General features: G+C 42.9%; 1 protein-coding gene across 1 annotated transcript in view; it reads left to right on the forward strand.

Moving 5' to 3' along the window:
- LOC143298298 (DNA polymerase theta-like) overlaps positions 1–21,515 on the forward strand; it is a 75,376-nt gene that overhangs the window by 17,679 nt on the left and 36,182 nt on the right. Inside the window, exons 6-17 of the mRNA XM_076611116.1 lie at positions 402–558; positions 1,180–1,276; positions 2,834–3,048; positions 4,094–4,267; positions 5,767–5,913; positions 7,344–7,556; positions 8,325–8,473; positions 9,684–9,858; positions 12,557–12,711; positions 15,276–15,449; positions 17,315–17,465; positions 21,173–21,416. Coding sequence (XP_076467231.1) covers positions 402–558; positions 1,180–1,276; positions 2,834–3,048; positions 4,094–4,267; positions 5,767–5,913; positions 7,344–7,556; positions 8,325–8,473; positions 9,684–9,858; positions 12,557–12,711; positions 15,276–15,449; positions 17,315–17,465; positions 21,173–21,416 — 2,051 coding nt within the window. The remainder of the gene's footprint in view (positions 1–401; positions 559–1,179; positions 1,277–2,833; positions 3,049–4,093; positions 4,268–5,766; positions 5,914–7,343; positions 7,557–8,324; positions 8,474–9,683; positions 9,859–12,556; positions 12,712–15,275; positions 15,450–17,314; positions 17,466–21,172; positions 21,417–21,515) is intronic.

Genomic DNA, 21,515 nt, shown 5'->3' on the forward strand with positions numbered 1-21,515 from the left:
ACCACGGACACGCAGACACACACACACACACACACAGACAACCGAACACCGGGTTAGAACATAGACTCACTTTGTTTACACAAGTGAGTCAAAAATGAATAGATTTTCCTCAAAAATTATGTGTGGACATATCCTTAAGTTAGTTCCCTTTCTTTGTGGTTTATGCGTTGGTAGGAACGTCAAATTCAAATTCAACGTACTTAGAGCCTCGCCGACCACTTAAGCCATCTCAAGGCTATCGCCAATGTAGTCCTGAACATGAAAACAGTTTTAACGAAGCAAATTTTCGGCAGTGGGTTTCGATGAGTTAAGAAGACTTTTTCTTGTCTTTTCTCTCAGCTTTATCATTTTTTTTTTTGGTGACTTTTTCTCTTTTTTTTTTTCTTCTTTTTTTGTGACAGCGGCTGTATCAAGATGCGGGTGTGCGTGTAGGGGGGTTCATGGGCGGTCATAGCCCTACCGGGGGTGTGCACAGCGTGGATGTGGCCGTGTGCACCATAGAGAAGGGCAACGGTGTAGTCAACAGGCTGATGGAGGAGAACAAGGTGGACGAGTTGGGTGAGGATTGGGTGTGTGTGTGTGTGTGGGGGGGGGTGATGGTAGGTGGGTGTGTTTTTGTTTATGTGAGAGTGTGTGGCTGTGTGTGGGGTAGGTGGGTGGGTGTGTTTGTGTGAATGTTTGAAATGACCAGCTCAGTTTTGTGTGTGTGGGTTTGGGGTAGTTGGATGGTGTTTGCTGAAGAAGAGGGGTTGGGGGGGGGGGGAGTTAGAGGGTAGATGGTGCGTGGTGTGTGTGGATGTATGTGTGTTTGTGGTTTATTTCAGATTTTGTTGTAGTGTTGTAAAGCGCTTTTGAGATGGCTGAAAGCCAGACATGAAGGTACTGCTAAGATCATAAGTATGTATTATTTATTAACAAATAGTAAAAAGTGGTAAATCTCTCCATTCACAAGGTACACAACTTCAAGTCAGTGCTGCTTATGCTGTCGATTCAGCATAGCACACAGGTGAATAACAGATACATTGGAACAAACCCAGACACTTCCTTGAGAAAGGAAGCGCCGGGCTTGCCCTTATAGTACCAATCATTTGACATGTGCACACAGCAGCAATGACAGAAGAAATGTGCAAGCACAAATTAGCTATGTATGATTTATATCCCAGCTTTATGAACATCCAGGTGTGGTGGTCATTGATGAGCTTCACATGGTGGGGGATTCCAACCGGGGCTACCTTCTGGAACTGCTGTTAACCAAGCTCTGCTACATGGCACGCAGGTAATGTGATTAGTCATTTTCATGTTTTGTTGTCTTTTTTTTGTCTTTTTTTTTTTGTCTTTTTTTGTGCTGCACCGTTTGAGCGGCATCACTCCCATGCCGCTTATTTCAAGCCTCCTCTCTGTACACAGCCACAGCCATGTTTTGTTGCCTGTGGCAGTCTTCACCCTCAGCGCTGGCAGACCACAGGGAATTATCAGTGTAAGGTTGCCAGGAGGTCACTCACCAGAAGAGATCCTGTACCGCTGCCAAGCCATTATTTTGCTATAGAACTCCCGGGTATCCGGACCTGCCTGTGTGTGTGTGTGTGTGTGCGATGTTTGCAGCAGTTTTTCAGTTGAGTACGATAATATGTAACAGTGAATAGAGATATGTTCCCCCCAGTCCACCTTCCCAATGTCGCCCCCACCACTCTAAAAAAATACAAACCCCCAAAACCTCTTGGCCATGTGATGTGATAGGGTGTTACAGTAAGCATTGGGAAAGGATACACAAAACGGTGAAAGCATGACAGGTGATGCTGCAGGCAGCGTTAAATCAAAACGTTCCTTTATTGTGTCAACGTTTATGAGTACTCGTTTTGTTTTGTTTTTTTTGAAAGTACACACATTTTTGTTGAATATTAGTACTCGAGTATATATTTTAGGGTAGGCAGGTCTGGGTATGATCCATTTTGAACCACACAAGTTAGGAAGATTATACAATGTATCATGGATCACAAAGCCATTAGTGTTGATTTTTTTTTTTTTTTTTTTTTTTTTAAATTTACTACTGCTATGACTACTACTACTGATATCATCATCCTTATCATCAACATTATTGTTATTATTACAATTATTATTACGGTAATTACAGTCATAATTACAATTGATAATATGATTATTTTATTGTATTATTTTTTTCTAACCATTTCAAAACAGCTGTGGATATATTGATTATCAGAAATTGATATGATAAAAATTGCATGAGTTACACTTTGATTTTCTTTCCTCCAGAATTATGCAGTCAATAAAGTTGTACTGCTTTTTTATCCTTTTTTTTTCCCCTTGATGTCTATGTATGACCCTGATACAAAAACATAAAGTAGTACTGTTTGGAGCATGTGTCACTTTCAAGTAATTGAGTACATCAAAAAATCATTTGCATTCAAAATTCATATCCAGATCCGTGGAAGACAGACAACATCATGTAGAATTAACGTATCTACATTTTGTTATTGCTGTTCAGAGGAAAACTTTCCATTGTCGTTAAAAACCAGCTTGTTCTGAATTTGTAAGGAGGACAACATTTTGTAGAATTAGCCCAACTCTTTGTTTTATATATTCTAAAGAAAACTTTACTTTGAGTTTGATATTGAATTTCCTTTCCTTATTCACCTTATTTTGTTCATGTTTAGACTGAATTGAATGTTCTGAATAATATATATCATGTGATGGTATATCTTCTTTTTTTCAACGGAAACATGAAATAAACAACAATAATTTATACGTAGTCGATAATGAGTTTGTAATAACAAGTAACTATGATATTTATTCATCATGACTGAACCTTGCACAGGTCAAGGCAGAACAGAGAGCATGATGGAATTCAGGTGATTGGGATGAGCGCCACGCTGCCCAACCTTGACCTTCTGGCCTCCTGGTTGAACGCTGACCTTTACCACAGCGACTTCCGCCCGGTGCCCTTGACCCAGCACATCAAGGTCGGGACCTGCCTCTACGATGAGGTCATGACGAAGGTCAGGGACATTGACGTCAAGACTGTGTTCCCAGGTAGGGAAGGAACTGAAAACTTGGAATGCAGATTGTAAAAGAAAATAGTAATAATAGACTGAAATAACTTTTTTTCTTTTAGTTTTTATAGTTTTTTTTAGGTCATAGAAAGTAAGTTGATGCAATATTTTTAAAGCATACTAGTACAGATATTGACATTTACATAGTTTAATACATAAATGAAAAACAGAAAAAGACAAGGACGAGGTGGGGGGGGTGGAGAATACATGAAAAGAAAACTACTCTTTGAACATTCTTTCAAATAACACATTCAGACTGTGATGAGGATATTCAGTTCACATACCTGGATTAGAACCTGCAAAAGGATTTATACAGTGAGAACAAATAAATAATCAAACAAAAGACAACATACACATGGATCGAAAGAAAAGCAGTTTGGTGATTAATGAGTGAGCATACATTTTCTTGTTTATATTTGTTTTGGGGGGGAGTTTTGGGTGTGTGTGTTTCTTTGTTAGTTTTTACTTGTGTTCATGTGAGAGTGTCTTGGTGTTTTCCCATATTCTGCTTGTATTGTTAATGATTCTCTGTCGCAGCCAATTCTGTGCACGTGTTATTACAAGAGTACACTTCATCAGCTTCTTACTTATCATGTTCAATATGTTAGTGATTACTGCTGCATTGTATTGTCTTTGAATGACAGAGATTTGCTTAAACCATTGTCTCCAGTATTTTCTCCCCCTCCACTAGACCATGAGTGGTGGTCTGGACGCTAGTCATTCAGATGAGACAATAAACCAAGGCCCTGTGTGCAGCATGCACTTAGCGCACATAAAAGAACCCACGGGAACAAAGGGGTTGTCCCTAGCAAAAGTTCTGTAGAAAAGTCCACTTTGATAGGAAAACAAATAAAACTGCAGGCAGGAAAAAATACAAAAAAAAAAAAAAAAAGGGTGGCGCTCTCAGTGTAGCAATGTGCTCTCCCTGGGGAGAGTAGCACAAATTTCACACAGAGAAATCTGTTGTGACAAAAAAGAGAAATACAGTACAATACATAACCAAGAGCGTGCCATGGTACATGCAGGGGATGAAGATCACATCGTACCTCTGTGCCTGGAGACTATCATGGGAGGCCACTCTGTGCTGATCTTCTGTCCTACGAAAGCCTGGTGTGAGAGAATGGCAGAGAAAATTGCCAGAGAGTTCTACGGGCTTTTGAAGAACCCCGCGGCATTGGCAGCGTACACCGGAGAGACTGGTAAGTTTCATGCAGACTCATATTATTGGACACGTATTTTGAACGATGCTGGTCTTATTTGTAAAAGTAAAAAAGAGATTTATTAATTGGTTGGGTTTGTTTTGGGGCTGTTGGGCTTTTTTCATCCACCTCCAGATCAGCAAAAGTTCCTTTTCTTTCTTTGTAACCGACAGTCCTAGCATCAGACATAAGCTCCAATATAAACTTTCACTCTGTTTATTTGTTCGTTCCAGAAATGTTTCAGAATGCCCCAAGGACCAGCTCAGTGAACCTGCAGTGTGTCCTTTCCAGTTTCAAGGCATCAGGGGTGTATGTTTTTTGTGTGTTAGAAGAAGCCCAGGTTATAGACAGCTGCTAGTTTCCTTGATGAAATTTTCATGTTTTTACAGCAGATGTCAGCCATCTCCCTTCATGGGCCGACTCCAGCAAAGCAAGTGGGATTAAAAAAAAAGAAAAAAAAAGAGAGAGTCTACACTAAGCTGATTATTATTTTGGCTCACATGTGTAAACAGAACGAGTCTATTTCATAACCTTGTTGTTCTTTTTAATGCACTCTAAGTACTGATTTATCCGTAATGCCTTGTTGCTTCCTTTTTCTTTTTTCTTTTTTTTTCTTTCTTTTTTTGCTGTACTGCAGTGGGCATGTTCAGTTTTGCTTTCTTTCTCAATCAGTTGTATTTTCACTGTGTGCTTTTAGTGCGTTGGTTTTCGCCTCAGTAGTGTTCAGCTTTGATTTTGACGATGGTTTGTGCGTTTTGTGTATGAAGTATGGCTTTGGCAGCAGTGCACTCAGCTGTCCACAGAATCTGCAGTGCAGCTGCACTGATGGGGTACAAAGTGTTAGATACAAAATTCTGATACTGTTACTCTGTCCCCCCTTGCTGTTTTGAGGCTGGTCCACAGAATCTCCAGTGCAGCTGCACTGATGAGGTACAAAGTGTTAGATACAAAATTCTGATACTGTTACTCTGTCCCCCCCTTGCTGTTTTGAGGCTGGTCCACAGAAACTGCAGTGCAGCTGCACTGATGAGGTACAAAGTGTTAGATAAGATACAGTTCTGATGCTGTTACTCTGTCCCCTCTATGTTCTGTACACCTGTTCCTGTGAGAGCATTGTCTCCCCCTATTCTACACACCTGTTCCCCTTGTAAGCACAAGGTTTTGTGAGAGTGCTGTGTCTCCCTATTCTACACACCTGTTCCCCTTGTAAGCACCAGGTTTTGTGAGAGTGTTGTGTCTCCCTATTCTACACACCTGTTCCCCTTGTAAGCACCAGGTTTTGTGAGAGTGCTGTGTCCCCCTATTCTACACACCTGTTCCCCTTGTAAGCGCAAGGTTTTGTGAGAGTGTTGTGTCTCCCTATTCTACATACCTGTTCCCCTTGTAAGCGCAAGGTTTTGTGAGAGTGCTGTGTCCCCCTATTCTACACACCTGTTCCCCTTGTAAGCACAAGGTTTTGTGAGAGTGTTGTGTACACCTGCTCCCTTTCTATGACCCAGGTTTTGTGAAGGCATCGGAGATGGCCCGGCTGCCAGTCGACCAGGAGTCCCTGCGCAACGTGGTGGAGCAGCTGGGCCGCAGCCCTGTGGGTGTGGACCCCATGCTGGGAAAGGTTCTGCACTACGCTGTGGCCTACCACCATGCTGGTAAGACAAGACAAAACAATACAAGACAAGACAAGACAATACAATTTTTTTTTTTTCAGGGATAATAGACAAGCGCTGGCGTGCTTTTTTTTTTTTTTTTTTTTTTTTTTTTTTTACATCTAGTCCTTGCCCTGAACAGGGTCTACACCACACAATACTACATAAAATCATAAAAGCATGCACTACACAATAATAAGATTAGAGTACAACAAAGAAGTAACAGTGCGCAAGATTATGACAGGAAATGCACCACCAACACTGGTAAACAAATTTTCTGTAAATTCATCAAGTAATCCCCCCAAAGTACATATCCTGATCCGAAGAATTGCTTTGTTCAAATCCAGTTTGGTTTACTCAGGCGACACTCTATGGAACTCACTCCCAGAAACAGTTAAACAACACCACTGCGCGACTGCCTTAAAATAACATTAACTTTCCCACCTTATGCCTGTGTAATGTACTGCCCACCTCATTGATACCGATCAACACTTGCTGTGTACGGTTGACTAGATCCCCCAACCCCCGAAACCTCATCATTTTTTCTCCTGTTACTTGTGTGAATTGAAGTAATATTTTAATTACACTTACTTAACCGTGACCCACCAGTGCAGACTCCAGCAGGGGTCTGATTCCTGTCCTGTGCAAACTACTACCCACCTATGCGGAGAAAGTATCAACGGCCGATAACCTCCCGTAGTAGGTTACCTCCCCATTGCATCCCTGACTAGCGCCCTCTTTTTCTGGCAGCCATCTTGACTCCTGCTCCTGGTGCTCTACATGCAGCTAAGGTTTTTTGTAATTTCTGCCTGTCTATTGACTCTTTGTCGCTGTCTTTTTGTGTCCGATCATGATTTACAAGCAGGCCACAAGATTACTTGGCTCGATTGGGCGATCGTGCTAAGATTAAGCCACGATCACAGTCGATGGGCGGACACTCTGGGCCCTCCACCTCTGGCCCTGTCTCCATGTCGAACCCTCCATCTCCTCCACTCCCTCCGGTCGACTCAATTCCTCCACCACCTCCTCCACCTACCCCAGCGGTTTCTCAAGGATTTATGATGGTTTATTCGTTTGTAATGGATGTTTGGTAAGAAAGAGAGAGAGAGAGAGTGGTTATGATGCATAACCCAATTCAGAACGGTACTGTCAGTCCGCACAGTTGTGACAGAACTAATCCAATTAGATGCTCAAAACATATGTATATATAGAGAGAGTTCAAACACAGATAGAAATACCCATATCATGAACACTGCATGACAATCATTTGTTGACTCATTGCATGGTTGGGAGCCTGTCAATGGAAAGAAAGGGGAATGAAGATGACCTGAAAGCCTGTACAGTAAAGATTTAGGTGAAGTGTGGTTGGGTTGTAATGAGTGAAAATGAAAATAAATTGATACTTTTTTTTTTTTTTTTTTAACACCTTGCAGGCTTGACGTTTGACGAGCGGGACATCGTGGAGGGAGCGTTCCGGCAAGGTGCCGTGAAAGTGCTGGTGGCCACCTCCACCCTGTCTTCCGGCGTCAACCTGCCGGCACGTCGCGTCATCGTCAGGTCCCCCCTCTTCGGCGGCCGCGTCATTGACGCCCTCTCTTACAAGCAGATGGCCGGGCGGGCGGGCAGGAAAGGGGTGGATACTGAAGGTATTGTTGTTTTAATCCCTTAACTGCTGGGCCCTGGCGAAAATAACTGAGATCAGTGATGGCGTCACATTTGAAAAGCAGTTACTACATTTTTGTGCGGTTATCAAGGATGCGATTAATTTTACTGAAGAATAGTACCAGGTAATGTAATCCCAACAGGAAGAAGTCCAGTTACAGACTGGTGACTGATGATGCCCTGACCTGTAAGCTCTGTGTCGTCTCAGTGAGATGACAGCTCTTCTCTGACGAGCATACTCAACAGCAGCAGTCAAGGAGTTAGTAAAGATACTTATGTGCATTTATATACTGTTTACCCTGCGGCTCTAAGCACTTTTAACGACACTGTGCATGTGGCATGAATAAAGTTCTGCAATATACAAACGTGTTAAACTCAAGATATTGTTTCAAGACAGTTTGACATCAGTCACAAAGTATTGATATGATTATTGCCAGTTAGAAAGAAACTGAATTAGTTTACCGATATTCCACATGGTTATTTTTCCCTGCCATGAATGATATAGATATTTATATGTAGCGCCTGTCCTCGGTCGGAGACCAAGCTTTAAGCGCTTTACAAACGTACAGACTAATTTCTCAACTGATCTTCATGTAAGTTGTTGATTTTGGCTTGATGTATTACCACCAGGCCACCATTCCACCAGGTGTCCCTTGAGAATGGTTTGAGACAAGTTGGACACAGTGTCTTGTCAGGTAGGAGAAAAAAGGATAAAGAGGACAATGAAGGAATGATAGCACCGGCTGTTGCAGGGGAGTGTGTGCTGGTATGCAAAGAGGGGGAGAAGAAGACGGCACAGAGACTGCTCCGGTCAGAGCTGCCCCCTGTCGCCAGCTGTCTGCAGGTGTCGGCAGGTGATGGCTGTCAGCTCAGTCGCAGCATGAAGCGGGCAGTGCTGGAGGTAGGTGCCTGAGCTACTGCTAGCACAGCGCTCTGTGCAGAGATGCCAACTGTGTTACGATTTTGCCGTGTTTTGTTACGCTCGATCTCAGTTTTTTTTTGTTTTTTTTTTTTTGTTTTAGTTTTTTTTTTGCTGCCCCATCATCTGCACTGTTTCAGTGGCATTACTCCCACGCCGCTCATTTAGATTCCTCCATACACGACCACACCCGGGTTCGTCCATCGCAGTTCCAGTGTCGGCAGTCCACAGGGAGCCATCGATGTTAGGTCGCCAGGAGGCCACACACCAGAGGAGACGCTGCACTGCTGCTGAGTCACTTCGGTGGTGTTCAGTGGTGCTTGTTCTGATTTAACGTACTTAGGACACCACCTACTAAGCCCTCTACTAACGACAATAATGGCTTAGTCGCAGAGCCAGACCGAGTGAGCGCCCCTCCCAGAGTGGAGACCGCCACCACATCCCTCAAACAACAGTCCCCCATGAATCTGCCAACACTGACAACATTGACAGGACTCACTCCAAGCACGGAAGTGGAGGGGTATTGAACGCTTGATCTCAGTTTGTCACAACGTTACGCCAACGTCAAAATTGTTCCGACAAGTTCATTTTCGACTTCATAGCAGAGGAAGTATAAACAGTGCACCATTAAGAGACTGGACAGTGGAAAACAGACCTAATGTAACAGTTACAAACAGCCTCCGGTAACAGTTACACCATGTTGCAGGTAGGCCCAAGAGTTTGTATGCCTTGTAGATAAAATGTATACTTGTAGATGTGGCTCGGAGTCTGAGTGTTTCTATCAAATTCATGATGTTCTTACTAAATTTCCTGATAGTTCCTGCAAATACTTGACAGGGGTTGGCATCTCTGTCTATGCTCTCTTCATGCCTGTACTTTTATGTTGATGTATTGTGTTGTGTTTGTCACTGTGCAAATACTGCACCCACAAATTAATTAGACATTTTGTACAGTCTTAACAAATTTGCATGATGTAACTTTAAGCTCAGTTGTAATGTCTCCGAACCAAATAGGAGTTAAACTCCATGTTGATTATGCATATGGCAATAAGTCGATTATATATATATGAGAATTAGGGTATGAGTCGATATGAGCGACGAAAGGTCCACCCGGAAAGAAAGCAGGCCTGCAAACCCTTCCTATTACCTCACCTTTCCCTGTTTTTTTTTTTTTTTTTTTTTTTTGTGGCCAGGTAGTGGTGAGTGGGGTGGCCTCCACCCCTGAGGACGTGGCCTGCTACGTGGAGTGCACCTTGCTGTCGGCCTCGTTGCCGTCAGGTGACAGCAGCACTAGGGAGCTGGTCACGGCCTGTCTGTCATTCCTGGAGGACAACGAGTTTGTCACCCTGCACACCGCCAGGGACTCTGGTCAGTCAGTGGAATGATGATAACGATTGATGAATGACAAGAACTGTAATGAACACCATAATGATAACAATTGATATAATGACAAGAACTATAATGATTACCATAATGATAACGATTGTTGAATGACAAGAACTATAATGATTACCATAATGATAATGATTGATGAATGACAAAAACTATAATGATTACCATAATGAGAACAATTGATTAATGACAAGAACTTTAATGATTACCCTAATGATAATAATTGATTAATGACAAGAATTATAATGATTACCACAATGACAACGATTGATTAATGACAAGAAGTATAATGATTACCATAATGATAATGATTGTTGAATGACAAGAACTATAATGATTACCATAATGATAATGATTGATGAATGACAAGAACTATAATGATTACCATAATGATAATGATTGATTAATGACAAGAATTATAATGATTACCATAATGACAACAATTGATAAATGACAAGAACTATAATGATTACCATAATGACAACAATTGATTAATGACAAGAACTATAATGATTACCATAATGATGATGATGATAGTATCAACAGCGCAGTTGTGACTTTTTTTTTTTTTTTTTTTTTTTTTTTTAATACATTTCACAACACGGGTGTTCAGTGCTGGCACTTTAGTTGGCCCTGCGAAAGTTCGTGAACCCAGGAAGTAGGGCATGGATGTAAATAAACGTGGCTGACAAACAGGCCACGCCAGCAGCACTCGCTGTACGCTTGTTCGGCGGTAAATCTGCTTTGTTTTTTCGCGCATCATCTCCTTGGATGGATCGGAAACAACGACTAAAGAAGTGGTTTTCTAAAAGGAACACAAAATAAGCTTTCCATTGACTCCAAACACAATATGTTTTCTTACATAGCGGTTGTTGCGGCAACGGCTGAAACATAAATGAAGAAAGAGAAGAGAAGGATAAGCAGAAACATGATCGCAAAAATCGTTAAGTTTAAATCCCTCTCTAAGAAAACAGGCGTTTAGAACAGTAACATCGTAAATACACACAGAATATATAGCATGCCTGCATGCAGATCAGCTTACCTTTTGAGTTGTGCGATTTTTCTTGGCAGCACAACAAACGTTTAAATGAACACACTGTATCATGGTGAGTGCGAGCAGCAGGGGGATGGAGAGCGGGGTGAGTGTCTGTCGGCTTATGGCACTGCCTTACCCTTCATTCCACGAGAAAGACGAAGATTTTTAAGGTAAAAAAAAAAAAATGAAACGATGATGTTGATAAAATAATGAAATTGTGTAAATCAAATCAAACTGCACTCCAATAATACAAGCAGGAATAGCAATAATTCAACTTTCTGTAATCGCTGCAGGAAATGTGTGGATGCTGTGAAAAGGTGGGAAAAGCGGGGCGGGGGCTGCGGGGCTGAGTGAAACAAAGAAGGCAGTGTCCCAGTTTGGCGCGCGGGGCCAGAAATACCGCGGCGAATGTGCGGGTCAGTACAGAGTGCGGTGGGAAAGTCTGGCATTAAAAAATTTTTGACCTAAGACGCTAGACGCTGCTCGGCTAACTAAAGAGCCGGATTTTGTGCTCGGCTGAGCAGCCGTGACAAGTTCATATCATACTGTGATTTTATTTGTTGACAGGTTGGCCTAAAATTTAGCATGATGATAACTACATTGCTGTTTGATTTCGAGTCATTTTCTTCTTCAAAATTGTCATCTTTGGGGCTAAAATCTGATTTATTCAGCTCCTTGTAACTGACTCTGTTGCTGTCGATGAAGACTTTTTGAAGGACTACTTCTGCTGTAAACCTTTTTTTTTTTTTTTTTTTTTTAAATAACATTTACAGTGTTAAAATTTGAACAAAGACTGCCAAACATAAATCAAATAAAGGACGGAAGACTTGTGAAGGGAAGTAACTTCTGAAATTAATACGGTAAGGATTGAGAAAACATGGGTGTACACGTACGAGGTTTGGACTTGGGCGTTTGCTGTTACGAGAGTATACTTGGAAGTCAGTGCTGAGTGATGGTGTTGGTGTTGTTGTTCCTGTTGTTTGCATAGGGTGATGGTGTTGATATTGTTGTTTGCAGAGGGTGGTGGTGTTGGTGATGTTGTTGTTGTTTGCAGAGGGTGGTGGTGTTAGTGATGTTGTTGTTGTTTGCAGAGGGTGGTGGTGTTGGTGATGTTGTTGTTGTTTGCAGAGGGTGATGGTGTTGGTATTTTTGTTGTTTGCAGAAGGTGATGGTGTTGGTATTGTTGTTGTTGTTTGCAGAAGGTGATGGTGTTGGTATTGTTGTTGTTGTTTGCAGAGGGTGAATGTGTTGTTGGTGTTGTTGTTGTTTGCAGAGGGTGATGGTGTTGATATTGTAGTTGTTTGCAGAGGGTGATGGTGTTGATATTGTTGTTTGCAGAGGGTGATGGTGTTGGTGATGTTGTTGTTTGCAGAGGGTGATGGTGTTGGTGATGTTGTTGTTGTTTGCAGAGGGTGATGGTGTTGGTGATGTTGTTGTTGATTGCAGAGGGTGATGGTGTTGGTGATGTTGTTGTTGTTTGCAGAGGGTGACGTTGGTGATTGCAGAGGGTGATGGTGTTGGTGATGTTGTTGTTTGCAGAGGGTGATGGTGTTGGTGATGTTGTTGTTGTTTGCAGAGGGTGATGGTGTTGATATTGTTGTTTGCAGAGGGTGATGGTGTTGGTATTGTTGTTCACAGAGGGCAGCGAGGTGAGGAAGTACCAGCCTACACAGCTGGGGTCGGCTGTGCTGGCCTCTTCCATGTCCCCTGACGAAGGTCTGGCCGTCTTCGCAGAGCTGCAGAGGGCCCGCCAGTGCTTTGTCCTCGCTAACGAGCTGCACATTATCTACTTGGTATATATGTTTGGGTTTTTTTCTTTGAAAGGTTTTTTGACTCACTTGTGTAAACAAAGTGAGTCTATGTTTTAACCCAGTGTTCAGTTGTCTGTGTGTGTGTGTCTGTGTGTCCATGGTAAACTTTAACATTGACATTTTCTCTGCAAATACTTTGTCAGTTGACACCAAATTAGGCATAAAAATAAGAAAAATTCAGTTCTTTCCAGTCATCTTGTTTTAAACAATATTGCACCTCTGGGATGGGCACAAAAAAATAAAAAATGAAGCCTAATTATATGCAAACTGCATTTACTGTTATATTTATATTTTTTGTATTCTCTGAACTTGGCACTTTGATCTGATGTTCTGACCCAACAACAAGAGCAGTCATTATTATCATTTTTTTGTTCAAACAGGAACTTCTTTTGCTAAGCATGGAAGTTTTATTTATTTTGCAAACATTTTGGTGCAGATAGTAAAAAAGGGAAATTACTCTAATTAATGCTAGGGGACTTAATTTGCTTTAAACTGATCTTGCTCATCTTAAACATTACATTTTGAAATTATACTCTCAGTCACAAGTGGGTCTTGAAGGCCTTGCCTCTCTTGTTAATTTTTATTTCCAGACATATACAAGTGCTATTTTGTATCAGTGTATTTAACCGCACTTTTTCTGATTTAAAAGAAAAAAAAGGAAAAGAGTGAATGTTGCATCATGTACCGTGCTGAAGAAACAACAATACAGGAATGGGAAAAGACAGGCAAACAAACAAAAACAGATAAACTTCAGGGCTTTCATTTCTCAGGGGGATTATATTGATGATATGCTGTTGTTTGTCAGTTATAAAATCCTTACAAGACATATTGTTATTGTTGTTTGTCATTGTGAATGTTTGCTAACAACGAAAACAAATAAACTTAAGGGGAACAAAAAACAAAAAAACAAAAAAAAGAAGAGAAGGAGAGAATAAATACCTTCCAACATAGTCACTGTTTCTTACACAGGCAGGGAAGACTTTTTTTTTCTTTTTTCTTTTTTTTATTATTATTAATTTTTTTTTTTGTTTTTTTTTTTTTTTGGATGATTCTCTTCATTTGTTCTGAAAATTTTTTTTCACACCACATAGTACAATGTTTTTTGTTGTTATTCTTTTTGAACATATGGTGATCTTTCTCAAATGGCTCACTGATGGCCTTCTTTGAAATAAACCTCCCTGATTAACAGCTATAATTTCTCTGGGGGAATTATACTGATGATGCAGTTGTAAGTAAAAAGTTGGCTAACAGGCTATAATATATGTGTGCATCTTATTGTTCTTTGTCACTGATAATGTTTGCTAACAACAGGATGTATGTGTGCATCTTACTGTTCTTTGACACTGATAACGTTTGCTAATAACAGGATGTATGTGTGCGTCTTACTGTTCTTTGACACTGATAATGTTTTGCTAACAACAGGATGTACGTGTGCGTCTTACTGTTCTTTGACACTGATAACGTTTTGCTAACAACAGGATATATGTGTGCATCTTACTGTTCTTTGACACTGATAACGTTTGCTAACAACAGAAAGTATGTGTGCGTCTTACTGTCGTTTGTTGTTATTGTTAGAGATTGCGGGGATATAAATGTCTGTGGTGTTTTCTTTCATCAGTTGAGCGTCTTTTCACTGTTAAATGATATTAGATGGGGAAGGGGGTTGGGGATGGGGGGCGGGGGGTTGGGGGGGGGAGTAGTATGTGTGTGGGGGTGGGGGGCTGGGGGGGAGTAGTATGTGTGTGGGGGTGAGGGGGGGGGGGGGGCTGGAGGGGTGATGGGAAGAGGTGGTGGGATGACTGAGACAGGACAAGAGACATGAAACGTGGCAGAGGTTTAAAAGGAAGAACTATGAAAAATTGAAATGACTGAGAGTAAAGTATAACTATCTTAAACATTCCTACAACAGGATTAAGCATGCTCACTATAACAAAAACCATAATCAATCAAAGGTGAACACCAGCTGGATTTTGGTTCAGACATTCTGTAATTTTATCGGAGTAATAAATAATCATTGAAAACATCTTCTACGGAGAAATATGCGTTCAGTGGAAACTGGCCATATGAGTTTTTGAAAGAACAGTTGACGGGCGCAATAGCCGAGTGGTTAAAGCGTTGGACTGTCAGTCTGAGGGTCCCGGGTTCGAATCACGGCGACAGCGCCTGGTGGGTGAAGGGTGGAGAATTTTACGATCTCCCAGGTCAACATATGTGCAGACCTGCTAGTGCCTGAACCCCCTTCGTGTGTATATGCAAGCAGAAGATCAAGTACGCACGTTAAAGATCCTGTAATCCATGTCAGCGTTCGGTGGGTTATGGAAACAAGAACATACCCAGCATGCACACCCCTGAAAACGGAGTATGGCTGCCTACATGGCAAGGTAAAAACGGTCATACGCGTAAAAGCCCACTCGTGTGCATACGAGTGAATGTGGGAGTTGCAGCCCACGAACACAGAAGAAGAAGAAGAAAGAACAGTTGTTTTTTTTTGTCCTTGGACACTCGACAAGTACGTTATACCAGGTCTGTGGTGTGTGGATGGCCAGGTGACTCCCATCTACAGCCAGGAGATCTCAGGCAGCCTGGAGTGGTACCACTTCTACTGCCTGTGGGACAAGCTGTCGCCCGACATGCGGCTGGTGGCCAAGACCGTTGGTGTGGAGGAGGCCTTCCTTGCCAAGGCCATCACGGGGCGCCTCCCCACCAAGACTGCCGCCCAGGTGAGTCTTCTTGTGCTTCACCTTACCTTACGTTGCCTTGCCCAACCTGACCTTACTTTACCACGCCTTACTTTACCTTACCTTGTCTTGGAGTGTGGAGTGATGGCCTAAAGGTAACGCGTCCGCCTAGAAAGCGAGAGAATCTGAGTGCGCTGGTTCGAATCACGGCTCTGTCGCCGATATTTTCTCCCCCTCCACTAGACCTTGAGGGGTGGTCTGGACGCTAGTCATTCGGATGAGACGATAAACCGAGGTCCCGTGTGCAGCATGCTCTTAGCGCACGTAAAAGAACCCACAGCAACAAAAGGGTTGTTCCTGTTAAAATTCTGTAGAAAAATCCACTTCGTTAGGAAAAACAGGTGGAACTGCACGCACGAAAATTTTTTTTAGAAATGGGTGGCGCTGTAGTGTAGCGACGCGCTCTTCCAGGGGAGAGTAGCCCAAATTTCACACAAAGGAATCTGTTGTGATAAAAAGAAAGACAAATAAAAATACAAAATAAATACAAATCTTTCTTTATCTTACTGTATTGTATTGTATTGTGTTGTATTGCGTTGTATTGCATTGCATTGTAACATATTGTATTGTGCTGTGTTGTGTTGTGTTGAATTGCATTGTATTTTATTAAATTGTATGGTATGGTATTGTATTGTGTTGTATCACTCTTTTGTCGTGAGGGATTTCTCTGTGTGAGATTCAGGCCACTGTCCTCAAGGAGAATGCGTTGCTTTGTTGTTTTTTTCTCTGCCTGCAAGTATATCTGTTTTCCTTTATCAGAGTGGATTTATTTTTTCTACAGGATTTTGCCAGGGAGAACCGTTGTGTTGCCTTGGGTTCTTTTGCATATGTGCGCTAAGTAAGTGCATGCTGCACACTGGACCTCGGTTTATAATCTCAACCAAATGACTGGCATCTAGACCACCGTTCAAGTTCTAATGAGGGGAGGGAAAATACTGGTGAATGTGCTCATGATTGAAGTTTATCCGAATGACACATAAAACAAAAAAAACCAGTGATGTGCTCCTTACCTTACTTTGTCATGTCTTGCCTTACCTAACCTTACCTTACCTTACCAACCTCACATCACACCACCTTACCTTACCTTACCTTACCTTACCTTACCTTACCAACCTCACATCACACCACCTTACCTTACCTTACCTTGCATAACACCACTTTATCTTACCTTACCTTACCTTACATTACCTTACCTTACATTACCAACCTCACATCACACCACCTCATCTTACCTTACTTAACACCATCTTACCTTACCTTACCTTACATTACCTTACCTTACCTTACATTACCAACCTCACATCACACCACCTTATCTTACCTTACCTTACATAACACCACCTTACCTTACTTTACCTTACCAACCTCACATCACACCACCTTACCTTACCTTACCTTACATTACCAACATCACATCACACCACCTTACCTTACCTTACTTACATTACCAACCTCACATCACACCACCTTATCTTACCTTACCTTACATAACACCACCTTACCTTACATTACCTTACCAACCTCACATCACACCACCTTATCTTACCTTACCTTACATAACAACCTCACATCACACCACCTTACCTTACCTTACCATACCTTACCAACTTCACATCATACCACCTTACCTTACCTTACCATACCTTACCAACCTCACACCACCTTACCTTACCTTACCTTACCTTATCAACCTCACATCACACCACCTTACCTTACCTTACTCACTTCATCTTACTCATCTCAACTCACATCATATCACCTCACCTCTTTCTCCTGACCTCACCTTACCCATTACTGTTAACTTCACCTTGACCTTACCTTCACCAGCACCTGTGTGTGTTGTCCAGGCAAGAGCGGTGGCGGTGCACCGGCGGTTCTACACGGCGCTGGCCCTGCACGACCTGGTGCAGGAGGTGCCCCTGCTGGAGGTGGCCGCCAGGTACAACTGCAACAAAGGACAGCTCCAGTCCCTCATGCAGTCGGCCGCCACCTTCGCTGGTCAGTGAGAGATTCAAGATTCAAGATGGTTTATTCAATTAAGGCCATAGCCCCATATGAATAGGGGGTAATAACAGTTTTACATGTGTCATTGCAATTGGTAATATAAACAATACAACGTCATTCACAACAAACTATCAGTGAATCTAAGAAATGAGTGTCTCTCTTAATTGCAGTGCTTTATAAAGATACATAGCAAAACTATGTATGGTGTTTTCATCGTTAGAGGTCAGTGAGAGAGAGAGAGAGGAGATAGGGGAGGGGACAGGGGGGGATGGGGAGTGTGCCACCTTCACTGGTCAGTGAGAGAGAGAGGAGATCGGGGAGGGGGGAGGGGGAGTGTGCCACCTTCACTGGTCAGAGAGAGAGAGAAGATGGGGGATGGGGGAGGGGGAGTGTGCCACCTTCACTGGTCAGAGAGAGAGAGAAGATTGGGGGAGGGGGAGTGTGCCACCTTCACTGGTCAGTGAGAGAGAGAGATCGGGGAGGGGGAGTGTGCCACCTTCACTGGTCAGTGAGAGAGAGGAGATAGGGGGCAGGGGGGGAGGGGGAGTGTGCCACCTTCACTGGTCAGTGAGAGAGAGAGAGAGAGGAGATAGGGGGCAGGGGGGGGGGGAGGGGGAGTGTGCCACCTTCACTGGTCAGAGAGAGAGAGAAGATGGGGGGATGGGGGAGGGGGAGTGTGCCACCTTCACTGGTCAGTGAGAGAGAGAGATCAGGGAGGGGGGAGGGGGAGTGTGCCACCTTCACTGGTCAGTGAGAGAGAGGAGATAGGGGGCAGGGGGGAGGGGGAGTGTGCCACCTTCACTGGTCAGTGAGAGAGAGAGGAGATAGGGGGGAGGGGGGAAGGGGAGTGTGCCACCTTCACTGGTCAGTGAGAGAGGAGATAGGGGGCAGGGGGGGAGGGGGAGTGTGCCACCTTCACTGGTCAGTGAGAGAGAGAGGAGATAGGGGGCACGGGGGGAGGGGGAGTGTGCCACCTTCACTGGTCAGTGAGAGAGAGAGAGAGAAGATGGGGGGAGGGGGGAGGGGGAGTGTGCCACCTTCACTGGTCAGTGAGAGAGAGAGAGGAGATAGGGGGGTGGGGGAGTGTGCCACCTTCACTGGTCAGTGAGAGAGAGAGGAGATAGGGGGGGGGGGGAGGGGGGAGTGTGCCACCTTCACTGGTCAGTGAGAGAGAGAGAGGAGATAGGGGGATGGGAGGGGGGGATGTATTGGGGAAGGTAGGGGAGGAGCAGATGGAAGGGCTGTATGGGTGGGGGTGGGGAGGGCTGAGATTGGAGCGGAATCACAAGGGGGAGGACAGTTGTGGTGAGGATTTTTTTTTTTTTCTTTCAGCCCTGATCTCAAGACCTGACTAAGCGCGTTGGGTTACACTGCTGGTCAGGCATCTGCTTGGCAGATGTGGTGTAACGTATATGGATTTGTCCGAACGCAGTGACGCCTCCTTGAGCTACTGAAAACTGAAACTCAGCCCTGATATGTGCCCTAACTGTTGAGTAGACTTGGTTGAAAGTGGATGGTAAATAAATAAAGAAAGAAAGAAAAGAAGAAAGAAGTAACAGGTTTCATTCAGTTATGGAAGTCGACGAAAAGTCTTGGAGGCAAAAAACAAGAGAAACATTTCTAGGGTTGGAAAAGTTTCAAAGATAATGTTGTTCTGATCACAGATGTTAGAAAAAGAAGAAAAAAAAAGGAAAAAAAAAAAAGCCAATAAAATAAAACAAAACAAAAAGGAAAGAAAAGTGAACATTGATACTTGTATATCTGCTAATCTCTTTCATTCGTGGTTTTACAGACACGTTTTCTTATGGAACATTTTTGTTCTGGTCTGGAAAAGGGCTTGATTTTCGTATGGTCACATCTGAAGGAACCCTGGAATAACTACGTAAACTGCTTGTTCCCAGGCAGGGTGACAAAGTTCTTTGCCTAGCTGGGCTATAAGTGATGATAGATGAAGAAATGAATAGATAAATAAAAATGTCCACTGCTTGTTCACGCAGACATGGTAAAAAAAAAAAAAAAATGTAAACTGCTGGTTCATGCAGAGTTCTTTGTCTGGCTAGGCTACAAGTGATGATAAATGGATGGATAAATGAATAAATAGATAAATAAAAACGTAAACTGCTTGTTCACGCAGGCATGGTGAAAGAGTACTGTGCCTGGCTCAGCTATAAGTGATGATAGATAAATCGATAAATAAATGATTGAATGAATAAAAAAAAAACGTAAACAGCTTATTTGCAGGCATGGTGACCGAGTTTTTTGCCTGGCTGGGGTGTAAGTTATGATAAACAGATAAATGAATAAATAAATAAAAATGTAAACAGCTTGTTCGCAGGCTTGGTGATAAAAGTTCTATGCATGGCTGAGCTATAAGTGATGATAGATAAATTGATAAATAAATGATTGAATAAATAAATAAAAACGTAAACTGCTTGTTCGCAGGCATTGGTGATAGAGTTCTGCCTAGCTGGGCTGTAAGTGATAATGAATAAATAGATGAATAAAAACATAAACTGCTTGTTCACAGGCAGGGCGACAGAGTTATGTGCCTGGTCAGGCTATAAGTGATGATAAACAGATAGATAAATGAATGAATAAATAGAAAGGTAAACTGCTTGTTTGTAGGCATGTCGACAGAGTTCTGTGCCTGTCTGGGCTATAAGTGGTGGTAAGTAAATAGGTAGATAAATAAATGAACAAATAAATAAATAAAAACATAGACTGCTTGTTCCCAGGCATAGCGAGAGAGTTCTTTGCCTGGTTGGGCTGTAAGTGATGATAAACAGAAAGATAAATACATTAATAAATGAATAAATAAAAAGGTAAACTGCTTGTTCGCAAGTATGGTGACAGAGTTCTGTGCCTGTCTGGGCTATAAGTGATGTAGATAAATAGATAAGTGAATGAATAAATAGATAAACAAAAATGCAAACTGCATGTTCCCAGGCAGGTTGACCAGACTTCAGTGCCTGTCTGGTAGCTGTAAGTGATGCAGACTGGGGAACTCTTAGTGTATTTGCTATTTTCAGTGGAAGACAGATGATTTCAGGAGATTTTTTTTTTTTTTTTTTTCAGAGGAAAAGGTTTTTAGGGGTCATAGAAGAAACTGTGAAATATTGTTTTAACTTTGAGGAGAGGCCACCAAACCCTCTTAAAAAATCACTAATTTCATTTTCACCAAGGGGGCCTTTGTCCCCCTGGATCCCACAACAGGGCGTTTGCCCCTGCACACCCACCAGGGGCCTATGGCAGCCCCTGGACCGCGGCCAATTTTCAGAGGAAACTCCAGACCTGCCTAGTACTATGATTCGTCTGTAGTTTCTGCGATTCAAGCCCCCTGACTACGGCACTATGGCCGAGTAAGGAAAAACTACGATTTTGCCGACCGCGAAACCTGAAACACACATGCACACACGCTCAGCAAATACGAAGAAGCGCCGCACACATTTGTCTCTGAAAAATTCGTCACTGAAGATGAACATTCATAGCATTTGACGTCAACGCCAACCCCCCCACACACACACACACACACGCACACACCTCCCCCACCACCACCCCGTTTTGCTGAGATTACGTCAGCCGTTTGTCAGTTTAACTCTCCTGGACAATTCCCCAGCCTGGCGATGATAAGTAATCAAATAAATAAATGAATAGATAGATATAAAGATATAAAAAAAAACGTGAACTGCTGGTTTGCGCAGGCATGGTGACGGTGTTCTGTGCCCGGCTGGGCTGGAGCAACATGGAGCTCCTCTTGGCTCAGTTCCAGCAGCGGCTGACGCTAGGGGTGACGCGGGAGCTGTGCGACCTGGTTCGGATCCCGCTGCTGACGGGGTCCATGGCGCGCGTGCTGTTCAACGCCGGCTTCCAGACAGTGGCCTCCGTGGCTCACGCAGTGCCGGAAGAGGTGGAGACAGTCTTCCGCAGGGCCTCTCCTTTTCAGAGGTGTGTGGTTTTTGGTTATGTTTGAGCTGTGTTGAATTGTGTTGTATTGTGTTGTGTTATATTGGTTTTTGTCAGCTCAATTCTGGGTAGGTACGGGCC

The sequence above is a fragment of the Babylonia areolata genome, chromosome 23 (assembly GCF_041734735.1).
Source record: "Babylonia areolata isolate BAREFJ2019XMU chromosome 23, ASM4173473v1, whole genome shotgun sequence".
Lineage (NCBI taxonomy): Eukaryota > Metazoa > Mollusca > Gastropoda > Neogastropoda > Buccinidae > Babylonia > Babylonia areolata.